The 27,966-nt window shown below is 36.9% G+C and overlaps 1 protein-coding gene across 1 annotated transcript in view; it reads right to left on the reverse strand.

The window, feature by feature from the left end:
• Positions 1-1,169: 1,169 nt before the first annotated feature.
• LOC134804762 (uncharacterized) overlaps positions 1,170-27,966 on the reverse strand; it is a 40,099-nt gene continuing 13,302 nt past the window's right edge. Inside the window, exons 4-12 of the mRNA XM_063777980.1 lie at positions 22,978-23,066; positions 14,061-14,194; positions 12,338-12,457; positions 7,520-7,777; positions 6,788-6,906; positions 6,126-6,252; positions 4,029-4,129; positions 3,677-3,938; positions 1,170-3,181 (exon numbers count right to left, since the gene is read on the reverse strand). Coding sequence (XP_063634050.1) covers positions 3,053-3,181; positions 3,677-3,938; positions 4,029-4,129; positions 6,126-6,252; positions 6,788-6,906; positions 7,520-7,777; positions 12,338-12,457; positions 14,061-14,194; positions 22,978-23,066 — 1,339 coding nt within the window. The 3' untranslated portion in view covers positions 1,170-3,052. The remainder of the gene's footprint in view (positions 3,182-3,676; positions 3,939-4,028; positions 4,130-6,125; positions 6,253-6,787; positions 6,907-7,519; positions 7,778-12,337; positions 12,458-14,060; positions 14,195-22,977; positions 23,067-27,966) is intronic.

Consider the following 27,966-nt stretch of genomic DNA (forward strand, 5'->3'; position numbering starts at 1 on the left):
GTAACATATCAAAGTCCAAGCAAGGGTGAAATTAAAATATTCCCAGAGGGTATCACACTGTAGAGTGTGAAAATATCTCCTGCAGAGTAATGCTGCAAGGCTTGGTAGTCATAATAGGTCTGGTCAAAAGGCTCTACGAAAATGTATTTTATTAATAAAAAAGTTACATAAAATTACTCTTGATTTAAGGTAAGGTGGGAGAAGACTATCATAGTTTATTTTAATCGGGCAAGATAAACAATATGAGGATTCCATTTAGTGATAGTCTAATCCTGGTGATAGTCTTACCCCATCGTACCTTACTGTATCACGTTAAGGACCGAATACACAGGCGTAGGTATAATACGAGACCTGTGCCTAACCGATGCTTCAAATTTCCATGTAATCGAACCTTACATCATTTTTAAGGTGTAGGTATGTAACAAAGCCAAAAACAGTGCTTACAAATTTACAAAAAACAGTGTGATTATTCCATTAAACATCCAATTGGATTGAAACATGCAGTCGGATTAAATCTAACTGCGCTTTAGAGGTTCATAAATTCATAGTAATTTTTCACAATCCAAAAAAATAAACCACCAACACATCAGCGACGAATCTTCTAATTAGTGTCATTAGGTATGAATTTAGAGGTCAAATAAAGAACAAACCATTCTTAGGATCCAATCACTGCCACAAGCCAAAGTGAAATCAATCATCAATAAGTAACTTACAACATTTTTAGTATTCTGATAATTTCAGAATACTAAAAATACTGATGATGGTAATGTTGTTCGCGTGTCAGTGAGGACCCCATTCAATGAATTCGGTATTTTAGGAATATGAATTTTTTAGGACTCCTTTATGTATGACCATCTGTTACTAACTATATCCTATAAGAATGCTTATTCAGGAAACCACTTTTACAATTTTATGGGAATACACTGCATCATACGTTCCTAATTTTAGCGACATAAAACTACAAAAAAAAAATGAGCGCCTCTATATCCATTCATTTCTAATTAGAGGTAAAATAAAATACAGTTCTGAAATATTTAACAAGGACATCTACTGAAATACTTATTACATAGTAAAAACGTGAAAAATACACTTACGAGACAGTTAAGAAGTATTAGAAAAGGGTTCACATTTAAAACGTCGTTTTATACCGACATCATCATCACAGCGAGTCATCAGCTTTGTTGAACTCCTAGTAGTATGCTACGAGTACTAATCATTAAAATAACCACTAAACAATCTAAACATGTTCCGAGATTAGCCACAGAAAGATCTGTTGAGCATTGAGATCAAAGTTGACGCTTTAACACGAATATTGCAACCAGCTTTTTACCGATATATATACAAAATCTATTTGTTTTACTCCAGTAACAATTTAGCGAAGAATAAAATGTGGTTTTTGAAAATCGACCTATCAAATGACCCACTTGAATCAATGATATTATGAGTTAACTGGGAATATTCATTACAATTACCTCCTTATGGTTTGGTGAAATTGCCTTCCCTAACGGTTAAATTAATGTAACCTTCACTTTTAATATCATTGAATTACATCTGATTTTACTAAGTCCCACAGTGAGCTCTATGGTCCCTAATCTATTTTATCCTCTAGCCGCCCAGAGACCTATAAAAAAGGTCTCCTGTTCCATTCTAATTTGAACTTTGGATTGACTAAATCAAAGTTTCATTTTGCTTGGCAAGGTTTGACGAATGGGCGGCTAGAGGTTATATTAAATTAGGTGTAAGAAGTTAATTGCATATATACCAATAAAACCGGTCGAGATAAAAACTGTTCAGCAGTCAGGTACTAGTTTTTCTGCAGATAATATCAGGATCAATATGCACTGTTAGAAAAATTCAGTTTTCGAGTCCTGCCCGAAACCTAGTGGTCTAGCGCTTTAGCGCGGTAAAATACTAAAATGGATAGAATACATACACACACACACACACACACACACATACACACTATTCCTACAACCACTACTATATAGACATCACTCATTTATATTAATAGGGCTCATTCTCTCAAGTAACACGAGGTGTAATGCATTTTAGTAATTGCCATTATTTATATTGCTACATGTATGGATTGACCAAACATAGGGCACTATTTTAGCTTGAAACTGTATGGACGATATGCCAAACCAATCAATGGTTTGACCAGAAATAAGTTTTGCAAATCTCTATATAATATTATTAAAAATGTTATTACTTATACAAAGTTCTTCACTCTAAATTTGACACCCTGGTACATTTTGGTCACGTTTTATATGGTGTTGTTTCTATTGTTGTTTAAGCTTCATCAGGTACCGTTTGGTTAGCCTTCTATAGACCAACTTGGTAGATAGAATTACACTTAAAAGATATAAGGCAATAATACACTAAACTCTACACACCAGTGTTTTAAATGGCAATCACGCTACAAAGAATACAAATTTAAACAAGAGACTTAACACATTAGTAGTTATGATAGTATAAATGGAATTACGAGAGAAATTATGCATTTATATTATTTATACAAATAAAATTATAACTTCAATAAAATACAACTTCTTACATAAAGGAAACAAACATAGGCATTAAATGCAATCAATAATCAACAACTCGTGTTTTAAACTAAATAAACCAAAAATAGTTTCGTTCTCTTTCATGGCTTTACCTATGAATCAAAACTTAACAGTAAACCTTACCTATAAACAGTCTTACGATGGAAATACTAACAAGAAGTGTCACCCTGAATATCGTAACGAACAGTTTATATTGAGGCACAATTAACATTTAACACGTATTCACAATACTACAATCACTGAAAGATGTAGAGATTGGAATAGGTGAACACTACTCGTATGACTCAATAACAGAAACCACGCATAGAACACTTCACATGTAAGGAATAATATTTAATTGATGTCGGTGCATTGCATGGAATGTTATTATACTTATTATTATTAGATCAGCGAGTGCCGTATGCAGTGAGTAGTAACAATCACAATTATAACCCTGCGTATTTTGTAGCGCCGGGCGAGCGCTGGGCCGGCCAGCGTGGCACGGGCACCTACTGCGCGTCGTCTCGCAGCGGGGAGTAGGCGAAGGGGCTGGTGGCGGGCATCTTGGTGACCAGCTGCAGCGTGCGCTGCATGACCCGCAGCCGCGTCAGCAGGTTGCTGCTCGCGATCATCATGCTCTGCACCCAACACCAAAATTCAAATATACAACGTACATATTGACATGTACAGTAAGCTGCATAGATAACTGACCCTCATGCATAGAAACCTGAGTCAGTTTACTGTACACCCTGCTGCAAAAGTGCACGGCCAGTTTATGAATGAGTTCCACTCATGAGTCTGCAATTTTACAGCTCGCTGTACAGTAAGATGAAGAAAAGCCTGAACCCTCTGCGCGCTATAGATTCAGTGTCTATACGATAGAATAAATTGCATTATTTTATTTTACATTCATTGATATATTTTATGTTTGTGTTTACTCTAGTTTAAAATTTAGTTAATACTGTAAATAGTTTAAAAAAAGTCTTGTTGTTGTGCGAGTAGCAAGCACATGTAACAGCAGGACTATTGCCAAGCCCGAATATGAACACCATTCGATTTATATTTAATGTAAGAAACTCTTGCTTGAAAAGCTATGCGGGTATCAAATATAACTTATACCAAATTTACGTTACCTGCAGCTCAGGCGCGAGAGGCAGACTGGCCACCAGCCACCACAGCCAGTCCGGGCCGTCCGGGTTCCGCCACCACTCCTCCTCCACCGTCAGCGGCATCTTGCCGAACGCGCGCTCCAGCTTCCAGCGCACGCTCCTCTTTAACTTCTTCAGCCAGATCAGGGACTTTAGCACCACGTCGAGACCCACGTCGCGCATTATACCTATGATGAAGTGGTCTTCGGGGATCTTATCGGTCAGAGTCTCCACCCTGGCCAAGCAACTGAAAAAATATATGTTTTAAAAGACAAACCACTAACCAAAACAACAAAAACATTTATCACAGCTAATGTACATTCGGTCTTTGTCGTACCTGTCCATCAGCCGTTCAACAATTTTGAACCGTGAAACGCCGATCGTGGACAAGATGATCCGCCCGTCTCCGCACTCTACACAGTCGCGTACTTCCAACATCTAGAAACAAACAGATGACCATTAACTCTTGTGATACTACTCGCGTTATATCTAGCGTCATTAGGTACTCTTTTACAAGCCTCTGGAGCTATTGTGCAGGCGAAAATTACGATTTAGATTACACGCATTAGACATGTGGTCTAGTGCTTTTAGCCCTGCGCTACTATACCAGCAGACGCTCAATTCACAGGTCAATAAAGTGTCATGTCGTAACTGAACAATATAAGCGTTTTTACGCTACATACAGTCTTAATTTAATTTGTTACTGTTTTTGGTTTTTGTGTGTTTTGTATCTGTAATTCACTGATGCTCACTGATTTACTTTTATTTTAGTATGTATTCTCATGAAGTGAAATGTACAATTTCTTTCAATAAAGTTCTTTAAGCATAGGTATATTTGCTAATATGTAAACTTAAGTAAAGTGCAACATTTAGTAGCAAATACTACGGCTGTATCATAATCATAATGATAATGTATTACAGACGGAGATGGCGGGACGACCTAGACACCTTTCGCAGTAACTGGCCAGTGGCCACAGCGGCGGCGACTCCATACAACCCGATTCCCACCGGCTTGCCTAAAATTTCTTGCTACATATACCAAACTTATTATCCATAACGGAAACACTACGTAGTACCTTGCAATTGATAACACAAGTACTAGGGAATGCAAATCGGTTATTTTTTGTATGGAAATAACCGCGGTTTCGGTTAATAACCGATAATTTCCATACAAAAAATAACCGAAAATAACCGATTTGCATTCCCTAACAAGTACTAAAGCTTTGTAATAGATTTTTCAACCAATCATAGCGGGCGCGCGAAGTGTAACTTCTCGAGTCTAAACTTCACTATTCATTGATGAGCCACCACCACAGATACGAAAATTCACACACACACGCATAAACTCCGCTATGGAGAGTCCACGTACGTCCAAGAGCTCAAAAAATAACTCGGTCCTGCGTCGAGTTATTCATTTGAATAAAAACCTTAAATGTAAGATAATAAGGTTTATATTGGAGTGTGTAGTGTCCACATTTTTGCCTTGCTTCATTTGAAATAAAAACCTTAATTCAAGTCAATAAGGTTTATATTGGAGTGTGTAATTTTCCACAATTTTGTGGAAATTGCATCATTTGAGAATATAAACCATAATTCAAGGGAATAAGGTTAACATTGGAGTGTGTAATGTTTTCCACAATTTTTTAATGTTGCCACATAAAACATTTAATTGAATGTTAATGTGCAAAATGTTATCGTATTTCGCTGCTATTAATATCATATTTTGTGGAAAACTTTGAAAATACACGATAACTTTTATTACTGAGCCCAAGAATCTTATATAGTTTCAAACTGAGTTATATATTAACGGAGGTTTCTTCAAATAAAGTACTATTTCTAGATCTAGCTTTTTTAATTCGTGGATGAAAAAGATTATCATGGCAACATTCACACGCCATTCCCGGTGTTTTACAATATATGTGATTTATTTACTTTTGTGCATAAAGTGACATTTAAAACTTGGGACAGTGAAATTTCGTTTTGCTAGTATTTTGTGTGTAAGTAAGTGTTGTGTATTGTTCGCAGTGCAGGTGTATTTAAGGTCAGTTCGTGTTTTTTTAAGAATAGGCACTTTTACGTAGCCCAATTTGATTGTTGTGTTGTAAATCGTCTTTTGAGATTAATTAGTGATGACAAGTACGGCAAAGGTTATATTATATACTATAAGAGGCTACACTAACTGCAACGGTTCGCGTCCAAGGTCACATCTAGCGCACGCTTTACCTTCGATTATCAAAAAAGAAGTACTTACCTAATGTTAGGTTAGGTGGGTGTTTTTTTTTGCTACGTGTTACCTAGCAAAAATTCTCACGCGCCGCTACTGCTGGCCAGAGCAGGCGCTATGTCGGGAGTCGTGGAAGACAAGGGGAGAGGCCTTTGGCCAGCAGTGGGACACCTTAATAGGCTAGCAAAAAACAAAAAAAAAATGTATTACCGTTCCGTAGGAGTCTGTGTGGTCCTCGTTCCTGGCCACGATGCCGAGGCGCCGCGAGCCGGACTCCAGGATCCGCCGTATGAACACGCGGTAGCGCGGCGCGGAGATCAGCAGCGGGCACGGCACTCTGTTCATACAGGAAACGGCAATATTATAAACTCGAAAACTAATTTTCTTAGTAGAAAAAGACGGCATATTGGATAAATGGGCCATTCTCAATAAGGCGCTATTTCCATATAGCTTCAATTTGAAATCAACCTTATCGACAACCGACAATGTAGATTGGTTAAAAACGTCCTTTTGGTTGAAAACGTCACAAATGTAGCTGCAAAGCAAAGACTCCAACTAACATTATAGAATTTGAAAATCGCGCCCTTTACTACTGTCAATATGTTTTGCCAATATATCAATTAACTTTTTAAAACAATAATATTTATAGTCTAATATCATACATTATTTGCCGCTTCAATTATATATTTGCCACCATTAAAGTGTTTTACTTGACTATAGGCGAAATGTCTCTAGTGACTAGTAGTTTCGACTATAAGGTCCATATTTGAGTGATTCGATAGTCCTACTAATTGCTCAAAAGTTAATTACTAATTGCTTAAAGTAAGCACAAAATTAACTAGCACAATTACAATTCGTATGAAGGTCCTCACTTGGGAAACGCAGTGACGCAGATGAATACCGGCACGACGTTGGGATCATGTGGCGGCGGCGGCGGCGGCCGCAAGTTGATGGACGCTAACGCTGCGCTTACGAACCCCGATGGCCGAGTCTGAAAAAATTTAAAGGTTATGTGTCAGAATCGTTCCGGAATACGTGTGTCGTTCTAGGCTTAGCCCATTCATATATAGCTCGTATTAAAATAATTATTTACGAATCAATTCGCAACGAATTTCCTACTTTCCGCACTTGAATCGTAAATAACATGGACGTGGACATGGTCATAACATGACGTGAGCTTAGCAACGCATTTTAGTTTATTAACAGTTTCCCAGTGTTCCAGCTTTACACCGTTTATAAGATTGAACACACGTAAGTTAACTACTTGTAAACAATGTTGTTTATTATAATTTGCCTCGATTTCGGTTAGCCGCTATAATTACTAAGTAAGCGGCACCTCGTGTAGGTCGTTTTTAGGTTTTTGTTGTTGATTCAAAGCCAAGTGAGACGGTCAGATAGTGATTAACTAATGTCGATATTAATTTTATTCATAAAATCACTGTCGAACTTTTGTGTAGGGAAGCTGCTTTTGTGGATTTAAAGGAAATTAAGATTAATGTTCCTGGCCCGAGTTTTAACTGTTCATGAATTTAGGACAAGTTTAATACGTTACATAACATTGGCTTCAAATGTAAACGACGTGAGAACAGTGTAAGTTGACTAACCAAAGCGAGATTAAAGTTGGTGAGGTCGCGCATGCAGAGCGGGCAGGCCTTCCTGTAGTCCATGGAGCAGGCGATGCAGGTGCGGCAGTAGGTGTGGCCGCACGGCGTGGTGACGGGCGCCACGAACGTGTCGCGGCACAGCACGCACTCCAGGTCGGCGGGCGTCAGCCACGTGTCGGCCGCCTGCCCGCCCACCGCCGCCGACAGCTCGCGGGTTAGTTGCTCCGGCGCCAGCTCCTCCAGCAGAATCGCTATTGTCTGTAAGAAATATATGACTATGGTAAGGGCTGATTTAGACGGCGCGCGAACTCGCGTGCGATTTTAGTTACATTGCGGACTGTTGGTTACGTCCAATTCAACCGACCGATCAAAACCCGCAATGTAATGAAACTCGCATGCGAGTACTCGCACCGTCTAAATGAGCCTTAAGGAATATTGCTCACCCCTCGCCTCGTCCTCATTTTTAACCTTTTGAACGCCAAACGGCGCATCCATTTGCCGTGCCACTGACGCCACCGGGGTAAAATTTAGTTTTGTGAATAAATAATGCCAACCCAAAAAGTGGGGTGATTTTCAGTAGATTATCATCAAAAAACGATTGACGTCAAACGCCGTCTTTGTCGTCGTTGTCACGATTTTGCGTTGACGTTAATTGCCGTCTGTGGCGTTCAAAAGGTTAAATTCACTAAAAAGTACTAGATAAGTATATAGTATGTTTCAATAAGTGTTCGTCCGCAAATGCTATGTCATATAAAAAGGTTCAGGGTGAGTTACGTATTTTTCTGTTCCAGCTACATATAATCCACAGCCACATTTTAAGTGATAATTTTTTAAATACACGGTTATTATTCCATCAACCAACCGCCCTCACCTAACGCGAAGTATGCAAACATTGTTAACTTATAACACAAGTGTGAATAGAGTTTATCAATATTTAACCTGTTGGGTTAATGCACTGTTATCTTACCATTGTAGTAATTTAAAGAGAATGCGTTAAATTTCATAACTCGATCAAATAATCCCATCTATATGTATTAGATTAGGTACAAGTAGGTAGGCAGCACGGTGCTGCTTTTTAGTTTTTATTCATTCAATAATTACAGGAGTTGTATTTTATCTATGTAACCTCGAAGTAATTCAAAATTTGGCAATACAAATCGCGAAGCAACAGTCCGTGTCTGAAACAAGCAATTTCAACGTCAACCATGCAGTCGGCCGGCGCGACGCGACGCGACGTCGGTGTGACGTAACGTTACTTCAGCCCCGTAGATGAATGGCGCAACAGTAATGCGACAGAACACAACAATGCCGATACTGTTTGACTGTTTATTCCGCACGCTAACATTCTACACTGCCTTTACAGTGTTAGCGAATAGTTTAACTGTAATGTAGGTCAAAGCTAGATACAAGTAGTCATTTGAATAGCGTCTCAAAAAAACAACCTCGGTGCACTTACCTTCTTTTGAGTACATAAACATAAATAGAAAATATAATATAAACCTTCGACCCTTATAATTCGTCACTTCATATACCAACAGTTTAAGAGATGGTTCTCCTAAACCATAAGGAGTGGATAAGGTAGGATTACCTATGAGTTAATTTATAAGTAGAGTGTTCTGTAACTTATTCATGTTAAATCTCTTCTTATGTTCTTTTGTATTAAAAAATATCAGATTGAATCGAATATGCTTAATGAGGGTATTTGCACTTTCAGTGATATGAGTCAGATAAGTGTCAGTCATATGGACCGTTTTCGAAGTCAAAGATGTATGAAAAAGAAAATTAAGAGTAAGAGCTACGTCTTGTATATATTCTATCTCTGGTTACGCAAAATCAACTACCGAAAGATCAATATCTTAATTTTGATACCAAGTAATTTACTTCCCCGATCGTCTTGACAGCGCGACGTTATTGCGAAGTACCTATATTTATAAGGTATAGCCAATCTTTGTGAAATGCTATTATCCCATTAGATTCTATACAGTTATATTTAGCAGTTTTGCGATTTAGTAACAACCGTAATCTAACTTTTATAATATTAAAGTAGGATTAGGCACCCACGCAATTCAATGATCTTTAACCTCATAAGACCAAGTGACACAGATCGACCTAGTCCCACAATAAGCTCAATAAGGCTTGTGTTGTGGGTACTAGACGACGATATATATAATATACACAGGTATATATATATATAAATACTTAGAGTATACATAGAAAACTTCCATAACTCAGGAACAAATATTTGTGATGAACACACAAATAAATGCCCTTACCAGGATTCGAACCCGGGACCTCCTGCTTCGTAGGCAGGGTCACTACCGACTAGGCTAGGAGGCCGCTTTTATACCTATTTGGAACTTTCTTTTATTTATATAAAAGTTCAGAACTCGAATTTAATTTCTAGAGTCTGGCTAGCCAAAAATTGTTGACAGATATTTCGTTGTTGTATCACCAATTGTCTATGATTTAAAAAAAAAGCTAAAAGTTAGTTGTAAATTTATGTCATTCATTCAAATTGTTTGCGGTTTATAAGGGGTTTATTTTAAATAATATTAATAATGTCTATACTGAGTGAGGTTCGCAAACTATTATTTAAGCTCTTAAATAATTACGACAATGTGCGAAGTCGACGTGTAGCGTTGTATAACGAAAAACTGCAATGTTTACAACTCCTAAACAAATGTAAACAAATTAGGAGGTTGGTGCTCTATAAATATTTTGATACTTAGCATTTAGCATATTTGGTATAGTACTTATGTATTTTTTTGGTGATGGATTAATATTACGGTATTATCGAGCTAGGTCTTATTTAAACTACATTTCATTTTTCGCCTTGTTACAATGGTATATGGTGAGAAAGTGTTAACATATGTGTTTATCGTTGACTGTACTTTACATAGTGGTAGAAATTATGTGAGCTGACTTTGAGTGCATGTCAACGTATATTTAACTTATATCCTTAGGTACCTTACGTGTGCACAGAAAATCAAAAATATTTTCTAGTATCAAAACTATAATTCCTACTACACAAAGTGTGAGCACTGACCAGCCTAAGATTTTTTGAATTTCCCGCCAAGCATTTGTGTAATATTTCAGTAGCCAGACCTTATAATCTCGATTACTGAGCTGCACTCAATATTCGAGATTATTAACAACTAGAACCCATAATAAATCTATCCATAACTTTTTAGAGTACTTTTCCATCTGAAACGCTCTCCGCATTGTTTTGAAACAAAACATGTAATACGTACGAGTATTGCACAGGATGTTTACGTGTAGAGAACGTGCATGCGTAGCGGCACTGAGGTCCTATCGCGAACCACGTTCGATGTGTTGCCTCTCTGTCGCACTTGGAAATTCGTACGTAAGTGTGTTAGGGTGGCATCACGTTGAACGTGGTTCGCGGTAGGCCCTCAGGTGTTGGAGGGTCGATATTCAATCAGTATGCAAGTGTCTGCTCTAGGCTGCTGTCATAAGAAAACATTCGCACATCCTCGCCTTGTTTTCAACAATAGGTGCACTGCGGGTATTGAAAGCTCCATTACTTGCTTGTTTATTCAACAACTGGTGGTAAATTCCACCAGAGTGTCGGTTACCTAATGCTAGGAAGCCGGTAATTAGTCCGACACTGTTATTACAATAATATTTTCTAAAGCTCTGTTTTCCTAGGATAGCGGTGCCGTCATATAGCGGCCGTCACCATACAAAATTATACTGCTAAATACGGATGGTGTAGTATTTTGTATGGAGACGGCCGCTATATGACGGCACCGCTGTACTATGAAACCAGAGCTTAACCATGGAATATTTTTTAAAGTTACGGTCTTCAATTAATTGTCACAGTGGTCATCAACTCATTATAAGTCACAGCAGCATATTTCATGTACATATTAGGTTTTATTAATATAAGTAAATACCAAAACAACTTCAACCATTGACAACTGGTTTGAATAACAAATATAATACCTCTTCTCAGTTGTCTTCACAAATGTGTGCTTCGTTTACATATTAGTGTCAAATATCTGGGAGACCTAGCTTTGCTCGGAAAACATAATATATAAAAACTCAAAAATGCGCGTTTTCCCAGAGAGAGAAGACCTAGCTAGTTCGATTTATCGCCCCCGAAAACACCCATATAGCAACTTTTATCGAAATCGATAGAGCCGTTTCCGAGATCCCCGAAATATATATATAAATAAATATACAAGAATTGCTCGTTTAAAGGTATAAGATTCTAACACATTACATGTCACTGGACTTTATTTTTAGTTGGCACAGCCACGATTAGGTCGAGGCGGGTCCCACCGGCGGCAATCAGTAGGTGCAGATATTGCAAGGTGAAGAGAAAAAACTGTATAGAAACTGTTAGTACCTACTCGTACTGTGTTAATGGGTGATTAATTTGTTTCATTCACCTATCTCCATTTCAAGACCTATAGCGATGTCATACGTTTTTTCTTTGCATGTGTCGACGAATTTATTTCAGAAAGTCTTGCCGGCGAAGCGGTTGGCCACAGCGATCACTGTTTAATATAAGCCATCTCTTTTATTCGGATGGGCTCTATATTTACTCGATTAACAGCTCTGATCGGATCGGACAGCTGATGGGATACGATACACATGTAACTTTCAGAATTACATGGTTATTAGACTAATGAAGACTCTTACGCCGCTTGGGTAAGCGAGCGAAACACTATGCAGGAGCGATTTCTCGGTCGCACACAAGAACGGATCCAATGTGAAGATCGCATTAAGCGTCATTTGTTATTGCGAAAGTACCTTTATAATTTTATAATATAATATAACAAGCATAGTTACCTGCACGAGCAGTTTCCTGGCGACGTCAAAGTCCTCGTAGGTAGCGGCGCGCGCGAGGTGCGCCGCCGCCTCCAGGTACCGCTGCCGCCGGATCAGCTCGCACGCGTGCAGCACGCGCGCCTGCACACAAACTACAATGTCACCCTGCCTGTGCTTAACGTCCTCACATTCTTATCAACGAAACAAGTGACGACATCATCGAGGAGCATTGGTTAACCGTTACCCTGACAGTAAAATCGAGTCAGTTTTAGGGTGAACTGCACCTCGCGGCCATCGCTTATAACAATTAGGTTGGAAGTGCCACATATGTGGCCGCTGAATCGCTACTGCCTTGATAAGGTTTAATCAATGCTTGTTGAAATTTATATAATAAATATTAATTCATACGGTGACACAAGTTATGCATTGCACCCGAATGATATCAAGTCATTAGTGATGTGCACTTGTGCAGTGAGTGACGCGCCGGACGCGTTTTAACGCTTCAGCATACTTTGTAATAATAGTAGACATATATTGCACGCAACTTAAGCGGCAGATTTCTTTGATAACTGCGAGCTGACAAGTTTTTTCTAGGCGAGTGAAAACTCTGCAACATGAGTTTAGTGCAACATATATCAATAGGACATTGATATGCAATTCACTTTGTACAGTCACCTGCAATAATATGTTACTCTTCGAAGGCCGCAAAAATATGTGACACGCTCTTATGGCTCTACAAATAAGATCGTATCAGATATTTTTGCTGCCTTGGCTGTGTAACATATTATTGCAGGTGACTGTACTCGAAGAAAATGTTTTAGTAGTCAATTATAATTGGATTTCTATTGTTGTTTCTTATTTAGTTGATTCAAAATGGCAAACAAAAGAAAAGCAAAAGACAGCGCAACTTAATCATAAATTCACAATAAAACACTCAATATTCATATTATCATATATAATAGATATTTCGATAATGCTTATGTGCTGAAACAGATAGTTAATTCGCAATAATCATCGGCACATGCACTTATACAGCATCGGTGACTTCATTGTGTATAGTAATTTTGGTTTAATTGAACAATTCGCATATAGAACGTAAATTAAGACTTAAGTTATATCACCCGATGCCCTCTGCTGTTCTTTGTTATTATTTTATTGATCCGATAGGTAAAAAAAACCAGACTGGAATTCAACAGTTAAGGTTACAGGTTTGATAATTGATTATTAGGTACAAGTATAAACTAAGAATAGTTAATTATCGCCAAGCAAACAGGAGTCAGAACAATTCAAACAACACAACACAATACAAACACATTAGTGTTAGGATAAAAGGATGCAAGCTGTCGTAACTTTTAGTTATCAATGTAATAACACAATTACAGTTAGGTATGTTATACACGCGTAGGCGTCTTGGCGCGCTGCGTGCTTCATTGTCATATCCAATGCAAGTAATGCGAAAGCGGTGTCGTTTACATACTAGCATTTAAGAGGTCAAACCGCGAGCGTTAATACTGAAATATATATACTAATTATCCTAAAATAAAATATAAATAGCAAAATGAATAACGACTTATCGTCGGAAAGAGTCGCGAGCGTATGCCTCGTATGAGATGCATTACAGCCGATCAAAAAAATAAAATCGCACCAGCAATTGAGCATCCGGACATACGCTCGATAGTCTTAACGACGGTGTTATAAGCGCAGTTTGGCCGATATGGAAGTGACAGAAAGGTGTGAAGTTCACCTGGGGGGTCATTGGCAAGCGCGCCGGCACGTCGGGCGCGGTGAAGCTATCAGGAGAGATGGTAAGTGAGACGCGAAGGCCACGCGACAAGCGTTGTGCAACTGTACGACGGCGTGCCAATGCTTGACAATTCTCTGTTGATTAAAAAAAATATTGGTGAGAATTTGCGCAAATTAACAAAATTAAAACGATATTCGCAGTGCATTTATAAATGTCGGTATGATATTAAACTATTAGGAGACATCACATTGGAAGCTGTTACGCGAAAAGGGACAGAAGGAACGGCAGAAAGTGAAGTTAGGCATACTGATATTCGATCCATTCTATGAATGAATGACGGAAACACTTCTTGTCCTTGATTAGAAAGCGGTCCATTGTAATCACAATACTGAGAGCGAGTCACCCCCGCCTCTCGAACCCCGTCATATGCTTCAACTCAAAAATCGAATGTAACTTACAAATATGATGGGTTCTGTAGGTAGGCTCGATTTTGTCTATGACATTTGCCCGGCTCGCATAAAACAACGTTACATAATTTGCTAAGGAGTTGTTGCGTTTCGTTATGTAACGCATAGTTCAAGGTACAAGCGCAAAGCGGCATATCGTTACGAACTGAACTAGGGTAATAAGTATTATGTCATTTCATGCGTCACCCAAAATTCTATAGGTCGAAGCCTTACACATACACAATGAAACTTGAGTTCATTAGTTTCCACAAACTTCAGAATATTACAGTGTCAAACTTAATATTGTTTCTAACTTTATATATTATATATCAACAAGTCAAGGTGACCTGTTACGGTTCACTTTCCATATAGGTATACATAATGTACTTTGGTAAACCGAGCTGGCGCATTTATGAAATAAAGACGATTTAGATTTATCCGCCAAAACAGTAAATTAGTAATTTTCAAAAATCTTAGTCTTGTCTATATGTGTATCTTGAACATGTTGCATGTTGTTACATTATACCGAACTAGATGTACAGGGTGTCCCATAAGTGACACGTCACAGTGACACTGGAGGTAGACCAAGCCAAGAGGAACCAAACCAACATGACCCCAGTAAAAGTGGCACGGTTTTCGAGTTATTACCAAATTAAGGTTTTTCATGAATTTTGACCGTTTTTAACATTGTTAGTGCCAGTGCGCACTCGGAAAGGTCTCGAAGTTAGTTATTTTTATGTGTACGGCATCTGAATAGTTAGTTAATTAAGATGACAGAATAGGTATTTTATCGATAAACAATGTAAAATGCTAAAAAGTACTGGTTTAATCTTGAATTAAATTCACAAGTAAACATTAATTTCGACTTTGACCACCTGTCGTGAAAAAAAAATATACTAGAAAAGTAATGAGCAAATAACGTCAAAATATTGAGCATGTTATGCAGATTAAAAAATGGTATAACACATGTACCTTCCTGCAATAAAATATGAATTATTATCATCTTCCGAAAGCCTCATAAAAATAAGTTAAAACTTGGAAATCTGCAATCCGTTGCTACTTAGTAAAAATAACGATTTATGTTAATATGTTTCATTCTGGATACAGAAATAAAAAAACGCCTATTCAGTATTTGCCGAAAGCCTAAAAGAAAGAGATGGAAAATGCTTATCTCCCTTTTTAAGGATTGATATAAATTTTACTCCAACCCAATAAGGTCCGAAGAGGAACTACGACGGCACGGCATGTTCGAGGCAGCACGAAACATATCCGAAATTAATTTGCGAAAATTAACTTGAAGTTTTACAAGACGGTGTCAAGCATGCATACGAGCCGCAGAAAAGCAATTCGAGCACCTATTGTAAAATTATTTCAACCTACCCTTTCAAACTTCAACCTGTATTATTTTCTTTGAACCTTTATCAATTCAATGATATCCTTAAAAAGGGACATAACCATTTTCCATATATTTCTTTTAAGCATTCGGCAAATACTATGGTATAATAATATACTCCGCCTGGTACTCTCTTCCGAGATTCGCGTATGACCTAACTGACACGGGCCTACGTCATCATGCTGTTTACAGGTTCTCAAACTTTAAAATGTGGGAGAATTTTAACCAACGGTGAAAATTATTTTAACGGCATTAATTTTAAGTTATTCATGTAGAAACATAGTAAAATAAAACAAATCTAATGTATTAAATTAAACTTTATTTATCTATGCAAGACAAACGTTTGAAAAACTAATTCACAGTTACACATTAATTACCAAGCTTACAACGTGAAAAGTTTGGAAAACACTGCGACTGCTGACACTGAGCGAGAAGGAAATAACAATGAACACGCCTTCGACAAGGATGGCGGTCAGGGCATGAAGTAATCTAGATCCGAATTGTCAAATGTGAGAGCGCTATCCTGTGTTGCCAGTAGTGTAAACAGAATTACCCGAACGTCTGAAATTTATTTCGTGAATCGGAAGATATTGCTAACGAATTATTAAAAATGACGTGTTATTGTAAAATTTAAGATAAAATACATATAAATGAAAATTATAAAACTATAAAGAAATATTTTAACTTATTAACCATAGGTATAATGTACCCATGTAACATGCTATGTTGAAATAAAGTGGCAATGTTATTGTGACGTAGGCCTGTGTCCCGTGTCACTCTGGGAAGAGAAGACCATGGGCAAATACTGAATAGGCGTTTTTTTTCTGAATCCAGAATTAGATACAACATAAATCGTTATTTTTATTATTTTTACTAAAAGTAGCAACGGATTGCAGAGTTCCTAGTTTTCACTTATTTTTTATGAGGCTTTCGAAAGATGATAATAATTCCTATTTTATTGCAGGAAGGTACATGTGTTATACCATTTTTGAATCTGCATAACATGCTCAATATTTTGACGTTATTTGCTCATTACTTTTCTAGTAATTTTTTTTTACGACAGGTCAAAGTCGAAATTAATGTTTCGCTGTGATTTTAATTCAAGATTAAACCAGTACTTTTTTGCATTTTACATTGTTTATCGATAAAATACTTATTCTGTTATCTTAATTAACTATTCATGATGCCGTACACATAAAAAAAACTAACTTCGAGACCTTTCCGAGTGCACACTGGCACTAACAATGTTAAAAACGGTCAAAATTCATGAAAAACCTTAATTTGGCAATAACTCAAAAACCGTGCCACTTTTACTGGGGTCATGTTAAGTTGGTTTGGTTCCATTTGGCCTGGTCTACCTCCAGTGTCACTGTGACGTGTCACTTATGGGACACTCTGTATAACTGATATGGCAGTCAATTAAGACTGAAAATTTTCGGCGTGGTAAAATGGTAGGTAGGATAGTCAGGACCTAGTATTATGTAATTTCATTGCGTCACCCAAAATTCTATACGTCGAAGCTTTACACATACACAATGAAACTTGAGTTCATTAGTTTCCGCAAACTTCAGAATATTACAGTGTCAAACTTAATATTGTCTCTAACCTTATGTATTATATATCAACAAGTCAAGGTGAACTGTTACGATTCACTTTCCATATAGGTATACATAATGTACTGTGGAAAACCGAGCTGGTGCATTTATGAAATAAAGACGATTTTGATTTATCCCGTAAACAGTAATTTAGTAATTATCAAAAATCTTAGTCTTGTCTATATGTGTATCTTGAACATGTTGCATGTCGTTATATTATACCGAACTATATAACTGACTAAACTGACATGGCAGTCAATTAAGACTGAAAATTTTCGGCGTGGTAAAATGGTAGGTAGGATAGTCAGGACTAGGGGTCACAAAACCGTGCGTATTTTAGAAAACCGGTTTTTCGGTTTTTGTGAAACATCAAAACCGGGTTTCCGGTTTTTTCGATGATTTCGATTTTACATAACATAATTTGTAAAATAAGCAAGTATTTTTAGGATCAATGCTTTAATATGAAGTCTTCCAGGACATTTTTATTTATTTCATCTTTATTCTTTACCAAGACCATCAAATTTCCTCATTAAAGATTTTAACTAAGTCAGCAATTCTATAACGGAATGCCTAAGTAAAATATTACATGACAACAGTGTTTAGGCCAATCAAATTAGATCCAATAAAAGCGTTTTGAGGAATTCATTCCCAGCAAGCCGGAAATAATTTTAATATCTTCATTTGGTCCTAAATGCGTATAATCCGAGTTTGCTCCATCCCAGGAGGTGTGGATAAATTTTAGGAGCCTTGGGAGATACATTTTACCTTGGATTGACATAACCACTCGATGTAGAAGGAGCCCACCATCAATTACAATGTCACTACCAGCAAGGTTGTGGTGGATTAGACAATGGTGAAGAAAATATTCGAAGTTTAACATAACACGATTATACAAAAAAAAAGAAATTCAAAGTGGCGGCAATTTTTTACAATCTTTGACTAAGAATTCATATAAAGTATCATTCTAATCCTCAGATGTCAATTTGTATCATGATCAGAGCAAATTTTCCGCCAGTCATACCGTTTTTGAACTACAAGCAAAAAACTGAAAAAGAGCAAAAATTTTTCCACAACTCCTGGAATGGAGAAAACTCGGATTACACTAATTTAGAACCAAACGAAGGTATTAAGACGATTTCTAGCTTGCTGGGAATTAATTCGTGGGAAAAATCTAATTTGATGGCCCCTCAGTCATGACGATACGACAAAGAAGAAGAACACTGTACGTGGTAAATATCGCGAGATTGACTTTTGTTATAATTACTCCAATAAACAATGTTAACTAGAGATCAATGAGCGTTACTACTACAACGTTAAACTAGGGAAATTAAGGGATATTTATTGAAAATAGTAAGCTGTTTATTTATTTATATACAATTAGTGCGTATAATGAATTGTATTGTTCTAAATATTAAACTCTGAAGTGCTTGTTGCTCATCAAAATAATTAAACTATGTATTTAAAACTGTGAAATCGAAAAACTCGAAAAAGCCGGTTTTATCAAAGTTAAAACCCGGTTTTTGCAAGTGGCTGTAAACCCGGTTTTTCCGGTTTTTTTCGATTTCGGTGAAACCGGGTTTGTGACACCTAGTCAGGACCTACCTATGAGGTAAGTACGAATACCTATACCGCGTCTCGTCAGGACATAATATATTGGTATTTGCACATAGTAATGTGTATTGCATCATCTATTGCAACAAGTATTTACGTTGTTAGTTGTTACACAACCTTATAGTTGCCCGTCTTATCAAAATTGTATTTTTGCAACTGACGAAGAAAGAAGTAGGTAGATGCATTATAGGTATGCATTTTAGTTTGGCACCCCCGATAAATCAAAGGCCTTAATGCAAATTTATCTCTGTTATGGTTACCTATATATTTTTCGTTACACTGCCCTTTAAGGCTATGGCGTAGTGGTATCAGAAGGGGACTAAGCCGTAGCCAAACGGAATCTACATCATATTAAAGTTGACGCGCAAGACGCTCTGCGATATCTTTTGAACCATCAACAAAAAATATCTACATATTAGTAGTGTTGCAAACGTGCATATGAATAAGTAATGTTTACATCGTTATTACGGTTACGGCTTATGGTTATATTTTTTGTGTTCCGTACAAAAATTTACTTCTGAAAACTGACGGAATCACCTCAAAGGCGATTCATTTCCATTTAGAAGCACTCGTAACAAATCTTTTTACATAGAATGTTGAAATTTGTGTTAGGTGCATCAATTGGGCCTCACATTTAAACTCATCTTTTTTTATTATATAGGAGGCAAACGAGCAGGCGCATCGCCTGATGGTAAGCGATTACCGTCGCTTATGGATACTCAATATCTAATCTCATAAACCAGCGTATGTTACTTTTAGGGGCGATATTTAGGGTTCGAAAGGAGACCTCAATAGTTATTTACGATACAAGTGCGGAAAAGAGGAAATTCTATTCGCACGTGTATCGTACAACGTTTTACAGTACATATGGCCCTTTAAACTTTTGACATCGCACGAAAAGTGCTATTTTACGCACTAGTACGGGAAAATAGGACCATATGTACTGTAAAATTTAGAGGTTTATTATAGAGGTTTCGGCGTATAGGCCGACTGATAAGTGAAGTCTGGAATTAAATCATATTAGAACTATGTTAAATATGATTTTACAAGATTTCATATAGCAATGTTTCTTTAGTTTGTTAATATGGTCTGTTTAGATCAAAAGTTCTTACAACTTTTGATCTAAACAGACCAAGGTTTGAACTAGTTGCCGAAGTATGACTGCGTTGCAATTAAATATACCTATACCTACGCCACTTCGGTAACAATGCCTTATAATGGTCTCTTAATATATATATGTTAATATGGGGACTCAAACTCATTGAGTGTAGGCTTGTTAATAAGTATTGACTTTTGAAAGTAGATACTTGCAAAGGTCCAATTTTACTAGCGCGTGGCGCGAATAGAGAAGGAAATGCTTGATGGAAAAACCAAACATCTAAATCGCTGGTGTCTAATCACTTGGGCATCAGTCTTCTGAACGTAGTCATCATTCAAGTTCGTCATCGACATAATCAAAATGTGTCTAAGCAATCACGACCAATGCCAATAACTCTGAATTAGAATATTAAAATTCCCATTACAAACCTAATCAGGAGAGAGAGATTATGGGAGGATGTCAAGTGCTATTTTGTTAGAGTTTATGTTGGTCCGATTGCAGATCACCTCTTATGTAATGTAAGTGGTGAATGACAATTGGTATTATGAGCCAGTTAAAAGGGACCAAGAGCTGTCAACCGGTCTTGGTGACCCATAAACTGGAACTGAGTGAGTAGCGAGCGTCGCCGGGCCCGCGGGAGCGCGGGGTCGGCCAATCCCGACGCAGCTCGTCCGCCTGTTACTGCGCAGTTGCACGCAGATTCCACATTTAAAACTGATTTTACTACGCAACTTGATTGATTTTATTTAACTTTCTAAAACACTATTATTAGACGAGGCAATTTTGAAAATAGATACATTATTTATACGTAAGTAGGTACTTAGGATACCTAATTAAAACATTAATAACGGCGTTCGCGTCTTTTTAACTTAGAACTAAGTTAGTGTGCATGCTTAACTACGAATGTGACATTTGATGATATTTGTAGGATAAATCTTCGAAATATTACACCGGTATAATACCGGCTACTAATAAAAATGTAAGTGATGCTGTTTTTTAACACATTTCTTGGCAAATAAAAAAAATCGTGTGTTGTAAACATTGTCAAAATTTCCTGGGCCGACTGTAATTGGAGCTGAAACATAAGGTTTGTTTCAAAGTGTATCAATGCTCTAATTGCTCGAGCAAGTAGAGTTTCGAAGAAAGAGTTTCACGTGGGACTATCAGCAGCAGAGATGAGATGAATCACCTGAAGGCGTACGGCTGTAGTTGAGCCTAACGTAACCTGCGACCCGGCGGGGCGCGGGGCGCGGGCAGGCGTTCTCGATCGCTTCGCTTACAATGTCATTACATAACGGCTATGTAACAAATGGACGATTTACATAATAGTTTTGTCGGTTCGCTATCATACCAGAGGACTACGCGACATTGATTACAATGAAAATGTCTTTACAGTTTCTATAATTTTTCACTTAGTAGTCTATAAAATATAAATACAAAGTATTTGACATTGGTATAGGTGAAGGTGTCGAGATATTTTTTAAGGGTGACGTAGAACGGTGTCAGTCTAGATTACGAGTAAGAGTCACCGTTCAATGTCAGGTGGGCGTTGACTTGAAAACACGACGCACCGCAGTCTCCAAACATAAACACTTTCGTTCGAATATAGCTTCTGGAAAATACGTACCTACCTATTTATAATCAACCGAGCCGAGTAAGGCCTTAGGGTCAAATGGGGTGCACTTTGCATGTTTAGTACGTTTCTTGGTTGTTGGACAATATCTTGATTAGTCTTCAAGTAATGTTTAGAAATTTTGGGAGGAACGTTAGTTCATGTAAATAAAATGTTATGTTGGAACCTGAGAAGTTTCGGCTTGGAGGTGTACGAGTATACTACATAGATGAGGGGTACAAACTCCTTTCATAATACATATCATACTCACAAATTATTACAAACCGTTTCTACCATAAGTACTTAAAATCGAAATACAAAAACATTCAAATTAGGCAAGGAAGTATGTAATGTTTCTATAATAGACATTTTTGTGATAGATGTTAATATTAAATTGCAGGCATTTTTTTTGATAGTAAATGATTTAAACTATCTGTAAACACACAAAAAACTAGAAGCACAATACGTTATCCACGGATTCCACGGACGACTAAGATACATTTGCCATGACTGACTTCTAGATTATTTAACTTAATTTGCAAGATATGTGAACGAAAGTTAGGTAATTAGGTTAGGGGTTGTGCACAAATCACGCGAGGTGCTTTCGGCTACTTTTTGATCCCCCTCCCCCTTGGTGATATTTGGTGAGGTTTTTGGCTACCCCCCTCCCCCACAATAACCTCACGTGTATTTTTTTTAAATATTTCATCAGGTTAAGCAATCCAAATTTTCGTAAAATAGACTCGCCATTTAGAAGTGCGGAGTTAAGATTTATGTTTAACGAAACCGAGAAAAAGTATCTACTCATGTGGTAGGTATTTTTTCTTAGTTTCCTTTACTGTAGAAAAATACACGTGAGGTCTCCTTATACCCCCCCTCCCCCAACGTGATCTGTCGTGATTTTTTCGTGTCCTCCCTCCCCCCTATCGAACCTCGCGTGATTTCTGCACAAGCCCTTACCTTAAGGTTAGGTACTCACCATAAATTAGATAGTCTAAATATGACACAAAATAAAGCATTCTGCAAATTAACAGATCATATTTGACATATTATGTATTAACACGAGGCATGCAAAGCTTTTAAAATTCGTAACATATAATGAATTTAAAAGTGGTAGAGCTATCTACTCGTAGTTTAGTGACGTAGGGACTAGACACTGACCTTGTATAACCCTGCCGAGAATCGCGCAGACAAAATCATGCAGTGGCTGTCCTCTAACAGGTGGTCGCTCCGATGTTCTCAAGGCAACCCTACGGAGAAAAACAAGAAGCTTTAACAACATACCCTACAAGGCGCTAAATTGAAATGAATATTATTCTGGTATACTTAGTCACGGCAATCAACATGAAATATATTTTATCCTTTTAAAAGGAAATTAGCTGAAAATGTGTGCTTTTAGAGACCAGCCAAAGTAGCTTAATATTGATTGACCTACATAAATAATTGTTTATACATATGGCAGCTCTCTAAAGTTGTCCAATAACTATTGAATATATAGGCATAGTTTTAAAGTAAGTACGTATGATTTCATACAGGATGAATCCTAAGTCGTGAACAGAAATATGTGTTTCTTACTGTTTAAATATAGCTTTAACATGTGGACGTGAGAACAGCCAAAACCAGAAAAACACTGCAAAATATGATCAGAATTAAGTTAGAAGTTTTATATCCCAATGATTGTGTTTCGTCTCTTTTAAAAATAATTAATATATTTTATTATTTTCATAGGAGTTGGTGGAAATAAACGTGTCTCCTGTATGTTCTTTATTAAAGATAAATTTGAGATAGCCCTTTTTAAATAAATGAGTAATAATAAAAAAAAACTTCATTTATTTCAAGCTATTTGGCTCATATTTGTACATTATTTACATTTAGATAATAACATTAGAAAATTTAATAAATATAAAGCATTGAATTTGAAAATTAATAAATATGGAATTAAAAATTACATTTAAATATATTCTAATAAAATTAACATGACAATTTAAAATTTACAAATTTACAGGGATTGTGTGTATTTAATTTGTTTTATCATTTATGGACAAAATTAATCGAATAAGTAATACTTATTGAAATATTCAATAAAAAATTAATATTCACAAAATGAACTTGAAACACGAGTAGTACTACACCTACTACTAAGTGTTATTAAATTCTCACCCACTTGCCATCGGTTTTCATTCATCAAGATAGGAATTTCATCTCGTGAATAAACAAAGTATGTACAACGTTGTTGTATGTCTTACACATTTACTAGTCAATACTCGAACGAACTAACATTGGATGAATACTTGTCAGCAGTGGTCTTATAGGCACATTCAGTGCCGAAAATCCGACTATCGGGTATTTTATGATTTCGTTCCCAGGCCGGACGACCCGATAGTCGAGATCGTGGTACTACTGCTTTATATGACGAAATTGTTGTGGCCTGGCGCGGGCGTCTTGTTTGGCTGGGTGGCAATGAATGTGTTAAAATATTTACAATAAAAAAAATGTGAACTTATAAGTACCTATTAAAAGTTAAAAAAAAAAACTAAAGTTGCTCAGTATAATCTCAAAACTTCCCTGGCAACGGGAATGCACTTATTTTTTAGCCACCTGTATAATCGTTACGTGATAAACGAATGACGAACCGCGTAAGTACTTTATTTTATTCTTGCAAATATGAATGGGATTTTAGGCTAATATATGAAGTAAGTATGAATAATAAATGCAGAATTACTAAATTCCCTGCAAGCTGGAAATCATTTAATACCTTCAATTTGGTCCTAAATGCGTCAAATCCGAGTTTGCTCCAATCCAGGAGGTATGCAATGCATACATGTTTGCTCTTTTTTAGTTAGAGCCTTTATTTACAGCATTTAGATGGAATATTTATTATACAGTCAGCAGCAGAAGTCGCTATACACTCCAGGTGCTCAAAGAGAGGTAAACGTTTAAGCTGTCAAAAGTTGTTGACTGTCATGGTAGTATTTACTTGTGAGCGCTCAACGTGTCACAAATATCTTAACAGTCGCAATTCATTAATTTCTACACTTACAACAAGTCATTGATACCTTAGCTGTCAAAAAACCACTGGTATCTAAGCGGTCAACGTGTCAAATATATCTGAACAATATGGAAAAATAGACGTTTAAAGCATACAAGCATGGTCGAATATTGAATGGAAAATAGCCATGCTAATTTCAGGTAAAGCGTTTTGACAATCATCGAAAGCAGTACAGTATTGTTATCACATACATCTATCTCACGTTTTGCCCTTCAACCATTTGACAGGGGCCTCTCGGTCAACTTACTACAAACTATTTCTTTTAGCAGAATCGTCAAAACGAATGACACATAGCGAAAGCTAACTGAAGCCGAATTTAGAGCCAATTGTCAAGGCACGTTGTGGTCTCAGTAACAGGCGTTTGCTTTTCAAAGCAGAGACCGCGGGTTCAAATCTCAGTCGCACACACCTAGAGACTACAGCTTTTTTTTTTGGGTTTTATTTCTATTATTAATTTGTGTCTTCTGGTTTTATGTTAATTTCGCATTAGTTTATATAATTTTTGAAGATATGTCACATGTAGCGTATGTGCGACTTCTAACAGGACGTTGTAGGTTTCAACCCGCAGTCGGCGTTCCTTAGATTACTCCTGTGCGGAATGCAATTTGATGTTTACTGCTAGGTTATACTAACAATAAGTTCAAAGATATATATAGCTCCGTATACTCTATCCTCTCTGCTAAGTTGTAAAAACAAAATTCGTCATTCCTATGGTCAACCGTTAGCATATTACGTATATGCATGGCAGTGATGTTTTTATCGCATACATCTACAGAAGAGGAGGCACCGTTCTTGCGGATCATGAGTCCAACCAACAAAATAAAGAGAGGAGTTATAGTTGGATATGTTTAACACCTTTACTGTCCGTGCTCCTCACGTGGGGCCACGGCTAGCCTCTATTACAAAGCCATAAGGTTTACATGTCAGATTGGGACAGTGAACGTGTTACGTTTCAATTCAATTATTTTCTCCTTCGTTGTTTGATCGATTCGGAGCATCGTATTTTAGTACTATACAGGTGGCCCATTTAGATCGGTCAGTAGTGGAAAATCTAAAACTATAAGACATACACCGATCTCTTCTTAGGAACCATGTCATCGATTTTAGAAACAAGAAAAACTGCGTTCATACATTTAAAAAAAATGTATGTAAAATATATTGAAAAAAAAGGTGGTCTTTTCGAAAACTTACTAAAATAAATTAAAGGATATGAAAACAATGCATTTTATTCATTTCAGACATCAAATCGATACCTATCTAAATAGAAATAGTCTTAGTTTTATTTTTCAGAACATTCGGGGTTCGATTCCCGAGCTGAGTACACAGTTTTTTTAATGTATGAATGCAGTTTTTCTTGTTACTAAAATGGATGACATATGGTTCCTAAGAAGAGATCGGTGTAGGTATATAATCTTATAGTTTTAGATTTTCCCATACTGACCGATCTAAATGGGCCACCCTGTAAAGTTGACCGGAGCGTAGCGAAGGTCTACGTTTCGACTGGAGCATTTTGCTTTTGTATGTCCGGATGTTCTCCTCTACAGGTTGCAATTCTTAACCGAATCTCGTGAAATTTGGGACTAGATTCTATGTCTAAATAAATTTATTTTGACCGTCCGGTTTTTTTTATTTTTTTTTAAATGGCGGAGTCGTGATAGCTCGCGCCTAAACAAATAGTGGTATCGGTACCATACGAGTGTTTTCTTTTTGAGATATGTTTATAGATTAAATGGCCAAAAAATCAGAAAATTTATTTCGCTGGTTTCGGAGGTATTGAGATATTTAATTTTAACTAATTTTAATTTGTAAAGGAGTAGCTAAATTTCGTCAACCCATCTAAGAACTATTTGGCTCAGTTTGTAAACGTTCGCTTTTTCTGTTTGCACAGAGGGTCTGGGTTCGATCCCCAGTAATTATATGCTGGGATATTATAACTTTTTGTATTTTTTTACACATAAATTTCGTATTGTTTTTTTTAAATTTACTATATTTAAAGCTCTTAGCACCATGTTATTTAAAGCTCTGCTCGCGAGGTCTACAGCTCACAGAGCCACTAGTATATTTTAGTACAATAAGCGGGCTAAATAAATATATTAACATATATATGCTCTACGGTTTGGAAGAACGGCCGCCTATGACAGTTAAAATAAAAAACCGATCATTCTCGTAGAATCTACTTATTTATTGTCTAAGTTTGACACTTGACGATAAAATACTTCTTTAAGAAAGGAGGTATCAATTCGTAGCTGCTACAATATTATTTAAAAAACAGATCAAATGTTGATGCTTAGTTACCATTGAAATAACAACTGCTTAGCAATTGGTGGCACCCTGGCTGCTGACGTACGTGATTGGCTGTGCGTGTAGGTATTAATGACAGCAGCTTGAATTTGAGTGCTTACTTACCACTGACTTTCTAACCGTTATTGTCATTGTGATTAAATAAGGGTGTATGTGTTAAAGAAAAACTCAGAAGTTAAGATATATGTGACGAACTGAAAGCCTACGTGAAAATAACAACTTAGATGTCCTTTTTTTGTGACGATTGAAGCGTATATGTTTTCTTGGACACCTTGCCCGCTCAGGTATATCTGCTGCTGACTGTACCATTATTTTAGCTTCCAAATTTCATAAGACGGTAGTTTGTCTGTTTATTTAAAAAATATATTTTATGTATAGGTAAGTCAATAGTATGTTATAGACTCAGCAACTACTCGTATATACGTAAAATCGAGTTTAACAACACGTTACCTTGCCAGGTACAGCGATTGTTTTACAACGCATCAGGTCAGGTTTATATGGTCTATTAGACATATGTTATAGTTTCGTCATGTCCGTTACAGCCAAAAGTCTGTAGAGTCAGACCAAGAAAAGTCTGCAGCGGATTTGATAGCCCACGAAGTGCAAGTGTTATTTTAAACGTCATACTTCTATGAAATTATGACGTATAAGTAACACTTGCATTGCGTGGGCTATCAAATCCGCTGCAGACTTTCTTGGTCTGACTAAATATACGCGCTTAAATCCATCCGTAAACTATTTGGTGTATATTTATTTGTACCTAATATAATTTTTAAGGGGTTGCGTATAGTGAAACAGGA

This window comes from Cydia splendana, chromosome Z (genome assembly GCF_910591565.1).
Source record: "Cydia splendana chromosome Z, ilCydSple1.2, whole genome shotgun sequence".
In the NCBI taxonomy this organism is placed as follows: domain Eukaryota; kingdom Metazoa; phylum Arthropoda; class Insecta; order Lepidoptera; family Tortricidae; genus Cydia; species Cydia splendana.